The sequence below is a fragment of the Platichthys flesus genome, chromosome 7, assembly GCF_949316205.1.
Source record: "Platichthys flesus chromosome 7, fPlaFle2.1, whole genome shotgun sequence".
In the NCBI taxonomy this organism is placed as follows: Eukaryota; Metazoa; Chordata; class Actinopteri; order Pleuronectiformes; family Pleuronectidae; genus Platichthys; species Platichthys flesus.
The window spans coordinates 10,378,927-10,391,919 of NC_084951.1; the positions used below are offsets into that span (position 1 = coordinate 10,378,927).

The window sequence follows — 12,993 nt, forward strand, 5'->3', positions numbered from 1 at the left end:
CGAGACATAATACCATGGATGCTCTTCAGCTGAGAGATTGGAAGAGGAGATGAGAAACAGAGAGAGGCGATGGATGCAGACTAATTTAGTTTGTGAGAAGATAAAAATGGTGAGAGGAGGCTTTCAGTATGTTACACAGAGGGAAGCTGCGATCCAGGAAAGAGAGTCGGAGACAGAGAAGAAATGCGGTAGGCAGAGAGAGGTGAGACTAGTTTAGGATTAATCAAGCATATATATAGGTGTTACTCTGAGAAATGAAATCCAGTTGATAGTGAGGGTAAACAGATTACATGCAACAAATTAGCTTGAGGTGGCTAAGATTATATGAAGAATCATCCTATCTATTATTTCAGCTTCAGTGCTTCCAAGAGGCATTGGTCTTGAAAGTTAGACACAGACAGGAACAGAATGAGCAGAGTGGAACTGAGAAAGAGAGAGGGGGAAGTTATTTAGCCGGTTGATTTGAGTTTGAAGTCTAGACTGTAAGACTGAATTAGTTAGGGTTAAGGAAGATGGAGAGAGCAAGGTGAGGAGTGAATTAGTGTGGGGGATGAGATAAAAGAGTGAGGAACACACAGGATGAGGTCAATAAATCATGTGTGGCAAGATAAAGTGGAAAGTATAGAAGAGGAAATAGAGGCAAAATGAATAAAAGAAGAGGATCAATACAGAAAACCTGAAGGCAATGAAAGAAAAGGGATGTGAAGAGGATGTAGACAGAAATTTAAATGTGTAGATCTTCTGGTACTAAAACGTTTAAGCTATCTCGATGAACTCCATCAAAATAACAGGAACATTCAGACAAGAGTTGGCGTCTGAGTAGAGTATGCAGGACGCAGGACATAACTAAAAGCTGAGGAATGATATGTTTGTGTTTACAGCACATCGACCCGGGTGTCGGCCTGTAGCGCCAAAATGTTCAATCGCTGTGAATATTCCAGACACACGTATTCTCAAATGGGCTCACTCCAACATGTTCTGGAAATCTTACAAGGGGGTTGCCAGGAAAAGATGCCTTCTGACAACCAGCCCTTCTGGACAATTTCAGAAAAATGTTGGGACTTCAGTGAATTTCTGAAAGCAGTTTAGTATCTTCAGAATTGTTGGACTGAATATACAAAATATTAGGGACAGATCACTCAGGGGCTATCACTCAGTCGCAGAGTTACAAATATTTATCAGCTAAGTAAAAGGCTGATCAACAAGGGATCACCATCAAACTCAAGAAATGGTTTGAACTCTCCTTTTGGCTCTTCAGTCTAAAACTGACCTGGGTTGAGTCAAACTGATCCTACTTGTTAGCCTGGATACCAGACGAACTTAGCCCCGCCCACAACATTTGAGGTCGGGAAGTTCGGTCTGGAGTTGCTCTGTTGGGGAGAAATTATGCCCGGTTCGAAATCATCCGGACCAATCAGATTGTCAGGGCGGGCTTTATACGATGATGAGCAGATGATCAACGGTAACGTAATCAACCACGTCATCAAAGTGCCCTTGGGTTGAATTCGTTTTCAACAAACATGCCTGCCGCTGGAGAGCTCAGATGTGTAGATGCTGCCATTGAGTCTGTTTTTGAAGACATTGACAGCGCATTCATTTTGAAAGAGGAACACAGAACGTGGAGGCGACGCCAAAGCACCGCGCTAATCCCTATCGCGCCGGCGCTTGGCTGTTCACACCGGACACTGAAGCGACGCTGCACCGCCGGGCAGCGCTAATAATATCACCCGTTGATCCAGTAGATTAAAAGCATATACTTACTTGTTGCTCCAACATTAAGCAACAGCGTCCCAACATTTGTCTTTCCTGGTGTTGTCTTTATACAACATGTTCCGAGGATCATACAACTCACTGCACTTCTCAACTTCAATTATTAATTTAATGTCATCCATGTTGAAGAACTTCTCCGCTGTTTGCTCCGTTAAATGTCGGGTGTCAAGGGTAAATTACGTATTCTCCACTCAAGCCTATGTGGAGAATACGTAGCCCCCCCTCTCTCTCTTTGTATCTGTATCACTGCTTGTGTGGCTGTAGTGAATGGGCAGAGGGGGACATTTAATAATGTCATTGGTCAAATTAAAACTCCAGGACAACAGAAGGGGACTTCAAAGTATGGGATGCATATTTGATCATTTATATCATATAAAATATGTCATCAATATAGTTTAAGATCGTTTTTCAGTGTGTTTCCTGGTGCGATACGCTCGCGCCAAGCGCAAAAAATAGACTCGACGCCGAAACGATCGCTGCACGGCGCGAGGCAGCCTTGGCGCAGCGCGGTGCTTCAGCCTCCAGTGTGACCCGCACAAAGGTTTAACATGGGAGTGGATGGGAGCCAGCTGTTATTTAAGGCTTGGCGCTGTGCTGAAGGGTCGCTTCGGCATCGCTTCAGCGTCCGGTGTGAACCTGGCGTTAGTAAATAACTCACAATGCGTTGCTTAACATACGTCACATACTACGTTGCTCTGATTGGTTGTAGGTCTATCCAATTGAGCGAAAGAGGAATTTTATTTCCTGGTTCGGTTGAAACACGCCCCATAATCACAGCCCAATGGAGCGGGGTCAGACTCACATTCTGACTAGAATTGTGAGTCTGACAACGTCAGGCTACCTACTTGTAATGTTGCCCATAGAATAAGTGGCCACTACCCTCTCCTACTGTTTACTCACTGTTCTACTTTCCAGATCATTAAGGCTCCAGACTTGGTGGTTGTTGGAACAGAAAGGTCAAGAAATGCACTTATCCTACACGGAATATCAAAACATTTATGGTTCCATAAGGTACTGAGTACAACATTTTAATTTATGACACAATGGAAATCTGACCACACAAAACCTCCAAATCTGTGGATTAGTCTCCCTGTGTAGTCTTTGAAAAAGCAGAACGTAATTTTCAGCCTACTAAACACAGCATATGCCCACTGGCAGAGTTGAGCCATGAAATCTGAGCTAATTATTAGGCTAATCTGAGCTAATTATGTTCTTACTACTTACAAGTCCCACATGAAGCCAAAAAAATCGATGTCTGGATCTATATATTCTCCGCTGGATTAATGTTTGTGTGACAGACGCAAAAGGATTTTCTTATTCTGTCTGCGATGTGTAGATATATCAGGCAAGAGATGAACTTAAAAGAAAAAAGATAGACCGAAAGTGGGGGATGAGAGAAATGTGAGTTCAAATAGTGGATGAGAGGACTGGGAGAAACAATGCAATAGATAAGATAAAAAAGACAAAACCGAGCTGGTTGGAGAGTGAAGCAGGGAGCGATACAACGGTATAAAATGGTAAAACAGAGGTACAATGAATTACCTTAGGGAAATTAATAAATAGTTGTTGGCAGTATGTGTGTGTGTGTCTATGTGTGTAACAGCAAGTGTGCAGTACACACAGAAAGAATGAATGACTATGGGGATGTACTTTGGAACATGCACGGATAGAGCAAAGAAACATAGATAGATAGAAGACATCATTTTTAAATGTGCACGTTACACTGCAGGGAACCTGATTTGCTGAGTTAAGTTGGATAAATGCATTTTACAGTTTGAGAGGAAGGAAGGAGCAGACAAAATTAGTTTTGTGGAGACAAATCGGTGAACATGGCAGGAAGGAAAAAAGAGCAGGGTGAAGAAAAACACTACCTCAGGCCCGTGTGCATTGTTCGAGGGAGTTTTATGTGTAATGTGGAAAAATTAAAATGTTACTTTGGATGAGATGTTCTCGTGGTACTCTGGCCACAGTGGGGTCACAGCCATTGTCAAGACGTAAACTTCGGAGAATCTCTGGAAAATTGCAACTGGACATTTTCAGGAGCCACATGTGAATGGAGAAGGAGATTGTCAAATCAGACACTTTCACAAAAGGGACATTTCCACAACATTAAAGGAAAGGGTGGTCTCAGTTTTGCGATTTGCTTGTGTTATCAGCTCTTCTGGACATTTTAGTATGGGACTGGCAGGAAAGGTTCAGGAACATTTACAGAGCAAAGGACTCTGACATTTGCATTATCACATTTAGCCCCTTTGGATAGTTTCAGGAAAGTTTACTTAATACATCATCAATTATGAGAAGTAATATCTGGCAGCACCAATCCCTAAACTTTAGCAAATGCTAGTGGAAGTGTGTCTAGTGTCCGTGTTGGCCAAGATAAGTGAAGGGTTTCAAACATCTGAAGTGTGATTTTGACAGAGCAGGAAACCTTAACTATTGAGGTTGCAGAACTCTTTTATTTACCTTTCAAAAAAATTGTAATCAAGCTCTTGTCAACAGATCAATGTGCAAACAAATGAATGGGTTCAGTCTATAGAAACGGTGGAGACCTTTTATTTTGAAAATGGCACAGTAAGTGTTGCAAATATTTATGTTTGGCTTTTGAAATTTAAGTCATTGGTACAACAGCTGGGAGTTACGAATCTGAAAAGATAAACAATGTAACTTAACTGATCTTTAAAATATCTATCTAAATAAAGTACCACCCCATCAAAATATAAATAAGGATACCTTTACTTGCATTATTTGCCTTGTCATGCCCCAAATGTCTTGCAGCGCTCCTGCTTGTACTGCAGAGAAATACAGTAAAAGTGAAACAGAAAAGAACTTTATCTGACAAAGAGATTCAGTAAAATGACCAAAGAGGCCAAACCAAAAGAAATATAACGATAAGGGAAAGAAAGAGAAAAAAACTACCAGTGCAGACGATTTCTTATCAAAAACCTTTCACAGTCAACTCTGCACCTCCATTTGTCCACAGCAATAGACAGACACACAGACAAATACACACAGAGAGACAGACAACATAAAAGTACAACCATGGCGTCAACTTACATGCTTTACTATAAAAAGTTAGTTAATATTATGAATTACCTTATTGTATTTAAATATTCTCATCAAATGTATTTTATTTTGTCAAACACTGTGGGCTGGACTAAGACAAATGATACATGTCTCTCATTTACTTTCTTATTGTACTTATTGTACATTATGTATGTCTTACTATTTGCTTCGCTCAACCACAGTGGCTCTAGCTTCTCATGTAAACTATCCAAATTATTTATTTGAAATGGCACAATGCATCACCTGTTTCCTAAAAAGCTGTGTACAAAAAAACACTTTTGCAGTCATCAATTAAAGAAATTGACATGTCCCAGAACTGAAAATCAGACGATCCCCTGAAGGCACCCACGTCTTGCGGGGCTGTACCAGAAAACAAAAAAGCAGCAGAGAAAGCGAGAGCGAGAGTGAGAGCGAGACCTACAGATGCAAGACAAGAGGAAAGAGGAGAGGAAAGCAACTGGGAGTGTATCGGCCTCTAGGGATGAACCATGTGTTGGGGTGATGGGGTGGGAGGTAGGGCGGAGCAAACTAAGATGCTGGGGGGGTGGTTGAAGAATACTGGCTTTGATGAATAAAACATCCGCGTGAATAAAGGTGTGGTGTGAATGCATTAACCCAGGCCGAGAGGAAGAACAGGGGAAGAGGGGAAGAAGAGAAAAAAGAAATGGCAAGACACAGAAAGAGATGAAGGGAGGAAGAAGAGACAACACAGCATGTTTTTTATATATATAGATATGTAAGGAGGAGGGAGGAGAGGAAAGCAAAGAAGGAAGCAAGAGGGAGGACAGGACGAAAAATGAAGGTGCAGACTGAAAGAACCCTGCATTAAAGCAAGGCAATGAGCGAGCAGAAAAAAACATTTCAGACTCGCAGACAAACTGAAGTTGTTCCAAAGTTTATGTGGTTTATCAGTGTGTGATTTAGATCGTGTGTATATAAAAGGACATGTCTGTGAAAATCCTTTAGTGGTAAAATATTAGATTTCCTACCAAATTAAAAGCACCAATATGACAGTGAAAAAAGGTGTTAGTGAAGACAAGCTTGCGTGTTGAGTCTGTCAGGAAAGAAGCACTAAACCATGTTTCTCACACTAATGTTACATTACTACATTATGTTTGGGTGCTATACGATACACTATGTCAACACTTAATACACACATATATGACATAGACGACAATATATTGCAACCCTATATTAGCAACAGGGTTCAATCCAATGTGAAAGTTGGTTGGAAGATGTTGGTTGCCAATTGTTTATGGGATGCTTCGTTCACATAATAAAAATAAATGTAAACCAGTTTTTGGTTTAGGTGTGTGTGTGTGTCTTACTATCAAGCACAGTTCGTTCACCTGAGTCCATTGTGTTTCTGTGACAGAACATTGAGTAAAAAGAGGAATTCCAACCTATCCCACTCTGTGTGAGTGTGGGTTTGTGTGCAGGCGAGCACATCCTATTCCTATCGATGCTGATTGGCGCCAGTGCCTCTGTGAAACGTACGCCTTCGTACCTTCTGGGAAAAGACAACTATTAAAAGACCATCGTTGAGTCAGTCTGACATCATGTTTGCTCTCTTCCACTTCCTCTAATTAGTGTGCGTGTGTGTGTGTGTGTGTTTTTTTTTATATGTTTTATTTTTGCCATATGTGCATATAGCTGTTTTCTTTTGGTTTGTCGGTCTGTCAATCTGTATCAACTGGGTGTGCATAATACACCAGGGTGTGTGTTTGTAGGTACATGTGTTTAAGTCTCACCATGTGCATAATTCATGAGCATTAATCTCTCTCTTTATTTATTTTAATATTAATGAGAGGGTCTGCACTGATGAGTGGCTGCAACAGATTAAGGAAGTGTGTAAAATAAGGACACACATACACATGTGTGTCCTTATTTTATTGGTTCCCTGTTGTGTGCACTTACACAGAACTATATTTTTAATGTGAGAGGAGTGGGAGGATGAGTAAAAGCTAAACAAGGACACACAGATGTGATCATTTGAATGTCCTTTAGTAATTGAGCTGAGTGGGTGACTGTGTGTCTGTCCGTGTCCTCGGGGTGAATTGGTGGTGTGAGAGAGTGTGTGTGTCAGCCAAACCTGGCAGATATCAGCTGCTGTTGTCACGAGGGGAGAGGTGGTGTGGGAAAATTGAGTGATGAAGACGAGGATGGACAAATGAACCAATTGAGTGACAAAGGGAGGGAGTGATTAAACCATACTAGATGAGGTTATGGATAGATGGATATGTTTGATTTAAGGATGAAAGAATTGTGTGTTTGTGTCTCAGACAGAAGCTTAGTGGAAATAATTAATAACTATGAATAATCGACTAATTGAAAAAACAATACATTTAATAATCAATACAAAATAATCGCAAGCTGCAACCTTAGTTGTGTGAAATGATGTCAGTATGAGAGTGTTTATCAAACATGCCTATGTGTGCTTTTGCAGCTTTTCCCTCGAGTGTGTCTCTGTGTATGAATCGTGCATTTCTGTATGTGGTCATGACTTGCCCTCAGGTGTGTTTGTGTGTGTCCATGTCTTCTTTGTGTCAGACAATATCAGAATCCAAACAATCATGAGGAAAGGTGAAGGCTGCTATTGACTTACAACTGCAATGTGTGTGTGTGTGTGTGTGTGTGTGTGTGTTTGTGTGCGTGTGCGTGTGTGTGTGGCTGTCAAGATGTGAGGACTCTGCCAGTACTCTGGCATCTAAAAGCAGCACAAACAAAGTGCCAACAGAGACAGCTACATGATAAAACCCAACAGCCTCGAGGGCAGGGGCAATGATCCATGTGTGTGTGTGTGTGTGTGTGCTCTCGAACAGCTATCTTTGTGAGGACCAACTTGAGTCTACAACCTACGGAGTGAGGACATTTGGGGCAAGTGAGGCCATTTTAATGAACTGTTTGGGGGTTAAGACTTGGTTTTACGGTTTGGGTTACCATTAGGTTTAGGTCAGGTTAGGTTAGGTTAAGGGTTAGGCTTAGGCATTTATTGGTTAGGGTGAGGAGCTAGGGATGCATTATGCTAATGAGTGTCTGTGAGAGGCGAAAGGAGAGGGGGTAAGAAGGGAATGAAAAATATTTTTTTTAGAGATTGAATGTGTGTTAATGTCTTTGTTTGAGAAAAACATTTTTCATTTCTATATTATGTTGCATTTGCTGTGTTTAGGAGTTAGTTATCTCTCTCCCTCTCTCTCTCCCTCTCTCTCTCTCTCTCTCTCTCTCTCTCTCTCTCTCTCTCTCTCTCTATCTCTCTCTCTCTTTCTCTCTCTCTATGTGTGTGTTTGTGTTTGTGTGTCTGCAGCCGTCAGCAGGTTCTAAAGTGGGTCCATAAGGAGCCATTTGTCTTACGGCTAGTTTTGAACCCCGTCTGCTCTTGTTACATGGAGAGCTCAGGGTGTGGGTGTTTTTTTGTGCATCTGTTAAATATCGGACAATGTTTGTGTCCAAATATGCTTAAGGAAAGTTCAGAGTGATTGTGCACCTCTACATATCTTTCTCCTGTGTGTGTGTGTGTGTTTTGCGTGGGTGTTTTTTTTTGCCTCGTGAGACACTACAAACTGGCGCTTGTTTGACTGGCAGCTAAATCTATTTATTCTCGTCTGCAGATTTATTTGTGTTGTTTTTTGTTTATCCACACCTCTGTAACGGCAGAATCGCTGTCAGCAGGAAAACAATATGATTCCAAATCCTGTACCCTGAGTGTATTTTCACTGTCAAGTCTAAAGGTAAAGGTTGGTCCTCTATAACAGGAGCTGTTACTCCTGCTTGACAGGGCTCAGCACCCTGCTGCCTCCACTGTCTAATCACAGACTAATTTACATCTGAAGCATCTTGTGAATGACACCAGCAGCGCTCTGAAGTAGACTTCTTTAACACCGCCAGATGCATTGGTTGGTTGAGACAAATTTGCCAATATGAACCTTTCACAGAAATATCAATAAGTGTACAGATTTTACACAATTTGACACAGTAAACAATGCAGAAAAGATGTTTCTTTATGTTAACAATTCTACACAAACATAACATGGTTGTTTATATTGTTCTCAAGTTCTACATATTTGGTTGCGTTTTCTTTTTCTTTATACTACAATTATTTATGTTGAATGTTATTTTTAAACTAAAGTAATAGTATAATATTATAACAACAAAACTAGCTATATGTGTTTTAATCATCAGATGTGCTCACTGATTCAGATTTTAATCTAGCAGTTATCTGGCTTGGTTTCTAATGTGGGTTTCCAATGTCACTGATTCTTTTGAAAGTTGCTTTTTGTCTTCTCAGTTTTGTTGCTGTTCTTATTGATGCTCATTTATTTATTTCTGTAAACCCCCAGGTGACCGATGCGAGTTTGACCGGCGACAGGGCAAATGTGTGCCAGGCGTGTGTCGTAATGGAGGAACGTGTCGGGAGCTTTCAGGTGGGGGCTTCCGCTGTGAGTGCCCTGCAGGAGGCTACGAGCGTCCATACTGCACCGTCACCGCCCGATCCTTCCCACCCAAATCCTTCGTCATGTTCAGGGGCCTCCGGCAGAGGTTTCACCTCTCCCTCTCTTTAACGTGAGTAGATTTTAAAATGTTATTTTTGCTCCTAAGTTTCTCTCTTTGAAACTTCATATTGAGTTTTGCAATAACACCTCCCTCCTGCCTGTCTTGGAGTTCCTGTCCCTCTACAAATAGACAGAAATCCATAACCACTCCTGTATGATTCTCAGTCCTCTTTAATCAATTTATGTCATCTCCGGCTCAGAGATTGATCTTATTATTCTTGGTTTCTCCTCTCACTCTTCTCTCATCTGCCAATTTACTGGTTTCTCTAACGTCTCCTCCGCTCTCGCTCTTTCCTCTTCTCTTTTATCTCATCACACTTGTACTCTCCTGTTTCAACAAAGTCTCTGAAGCGGGTATAAGATTTCTGGTGACCTCACGCTCTCTCTTTGACAGGATCAGAAACCCTTGTTATTTTTGCTATTTGACTTATGTGTACAGAAAAGTTCTCACATTACAGATGTAATTGTGGTTAGTTAGTGCATTAATTTACGTTCAGATGAAACATATAATGCAGCTTGATGATCAAAAATCTTCACTGAAATAGTAGATTTAGAAAAATATAAATATTTAAAACCAGGCTTGGTATCAGACATCTGTGAGTCCTTTTAATCTATTCAGAAGATTCAAACTGAAAATACTATTTGTTTTACCTAAAAATGTAAATGTGAACTAGATGCAACCCGTAGATATGTGATTGAAAGGAGATTTGCATTGGTTTTGTTTTGCATTTGGTCCTTTTATCATTGCTTGATGCACAACAGTCTCAAAGAGTTTTTTTTTTTTACATGAATCCTCTTTTATACCAACATGTATTGGGTAAATTTGGGATTTAAGAAATATGATTAAGTCTGCTACAGAAGTTTTGCTCCCCCCCCCCCACCCACATGTCGACTGTTGATTGTATTCAGTCCCATTGCCATCAAAAGCCACATGTTATTGTTTTTTTTAATCAGTGGAAAAGGAGCTTTAGATTTTGTACATGGAGATGAATGTGATACACATGTTCCTGCAGAGGTCAGTGATCATGTTCCCTGCTTCTTGACATGCCGAGTGGACGTCTGTGGGAGATCTGAAGTGGTTCTTAACAGGGGTCAGGCAGAGCTATGGGATGGTTGCCATGGGTGACGTTATTTAATGATGGTTGCTAGGGTGATGTTGCCCATGGGGCTGTTGCTCGGCTTATGTGGCCACCTTGTAGTGGTTGCTATGAGACACTGTGGTTAAGTTATTCTAACTGACTAAGTTTCTTTGCTACCTTAAGGAACGTAAAGGTACAGTTTGTGATCTCTCCATCGATTTGTGAGCCCTGGGTGAGTGGTGATGGTACATTATGGAACAAAAGGAGATGTAGCTGTCAGGTCAAATTCTGTGGCTAGTTCATAGTAGCTTTATTCAGTATCAGTGGAGACCGAAGATCACAACCATTCAGAGCAAGGTCAGCGCTAAGTTCATGTCTGATCATGCATCTTCAATGTGTCCTGAGCTGCTTTCTCTATTTTGAGGTGGTCTGGCACGCATGTGATTACATAGTTTTCATTGTGTGAATGCAAATACATCCTGGACCTCTTATGAAGGACCACCAGCACAATTTCAACTTTGATCTGCACTTAACGGGGTAACTTCAGGTTAAGTTCAGGGTTTCTTGACCTCATTCACTCCTTATGAGGGTAAATCACCATGGTAACTTGTGCTGAACAGCCAACCTTGGTTAAGTTGGAGATACGAGATCAAGCAGTACATAACCCACTAAACAACCAATTTCTGAAACATGCTAAACAGAACTTGTTGACTCATCTTGGTTATGCTGTCACTCAAGATGATCTCAGATGATGCCACACCCCCACGCCAGACCAAGGATATAAGTCTGAAACCGAAAAAATACAGTCTGAAAGTGAAAACTATTAGAGCCCAAATATCAAAAATAAATGAAAGTCTATTTCAGATCTGAACCCCAAAAATCTGTTTCTGTTATATTATTTCAACTGTGCCTTATTTTGTATCTCTAATGTGGTGAATAATAAAGGAGTATAAACTTCTCTCTATTTCTCTTAAAAGAGGATGGATGAATTGAATCTCTCTCTGACAGTTAGTTTGTGCATTTACACATGGTCACAATACACTATAGTAGGTTTTCAGCTGAAAGAAAGTTTTCAGTCACCTTCGTTGTTCATTGCATTCTTCCTGATTCCCAGAGCATCCTTTTATCTCCAAATGAAAAACAGCGAAGGCGAGGCCGCAGAACGGCTGTGGTTCTCGGCTCACTGGTTCTATGAGGAGTAGAAAGTGTCAGCTCCACCCCTGCAGCCGCCTGTAGTTCACATAGGAAGATGAAGTCAGCTGCAGTCAGACCAAGAACATCTCAAACACAACTAAAACCAAGTCTGAACGGGGCCTCAATCTACATTAGGGCTGGTTTCTGCTAAATTCTATCCATTCCATAACAAAATCTTATAAGTAAGAAGGGAGAGTTTACACACAGGTATCTGTTAGTTAATGGAAATTACTTTGTCTCAGCACAGAGCTTGATGTCATGAGAAAAGCAGGAACTTAATCAGGAGGCATAAAGAAAAGATCAAGAGATGGAATATAAACTGAAACAATTTTAGGCAAATGTTATATTGCAGGCCAGTAGTATCCTGTTTACTGTCCTTGCCTTAATCTTTGTTCATGTGACTCACTCTCTCCTAGAGCATTTTATTCCTCTCAGCATTTGATTTCATTTTATTGAATTTATCTGATTCAGCTGTTTTTGCTGTTATATCTCTGCCTGGGAAAGTATGATTGTTAGTGCGGCTCTGTTGTGCAGAGCTATTGCAGTATAGTCATGTCTTTACTGGAGAGTGTTGGTATGACGGTGTTGTTTATCATGGAAATGATAGTTATGTTAGAAATTGTCTCTTGCTGCTCAGCTAAAGGGGCTCTGAGTGTGTACATCATTTGACTTCATTAAGTTTATTGCTTTCAGGAAAAACAGTCACTTGATATTATTTTTTCATCTGCACTTCTGTGCTTTCACATATTACATTTCACAAACAATGGGCCCACTAACTGCAACAGACATAATGTATAAGACTTGCTTTTATTGCATTTATTTACTCTTTATTTTTGGCCCCACTGCATCTCCCCTTCACTGACTCCTCTCACAGACTCCATTTACTCTGACAAAGGTTACATTATTTTCCAGCTATTTCTGGCGGCTCGGAGAGATTAGATCTGCATACTACAAGATAGGAAAGTATGTTGTTTGAATCATAGCGGAGCCTTGCAAACAAGACACGTGTCCGCTGTTGAATAACCCAGCGTTTATTTGAATCAATAACAGCACTCTCAGATAACAGCAGCAAAACCTTGTCACGATAGAAATGGCGATAACTTGCCCTTTACCCAGTGCATTTCCTCACACTGCTGTATTGCAGCAACTTATCTATTTTTTACAGCCGCACTGATCTCTGCGGAATGTTTTAAGCCAAGGATGTGAAATGCAGTGACTCTTAACTCAACAAAACAGGAATGAATGGGAACATTTTTCTTCAAGGACTTGGGCTTAAGCCACCAGTTAATAAAACTGAGCAAAACATTGTGCAGCCTTCAGCTCCAGGGCTGCTCCTC

At 40.8% G+C, this 12,993-nt stretch overlaps 1 protein-coding gene across 1 annotated transcript in view; it reads left to right on the forward strand.

Annotated features, from left to right (window-relative positions):
* The window catches only part of celsr3 (cadherin, EGF LAG seven-pass G-type receptor 3), a 98,305-nt gene that overhangs the window by 30,614 nt on the left and 54,698 nt on the right, over positions 1 to 12,993 (forward strand). The window contains exon 4 of the mRNA XM_062392951.1: positions 9,171 to 9,393. Within this exon, the coding sequence (XP_062248935.1) occupies positions 9,171 to 9,393 (223 nt within the window). The remainder of the gene's footprint in view (positions 1 to 9,170; positions 9,394 to 12,993) is intronic.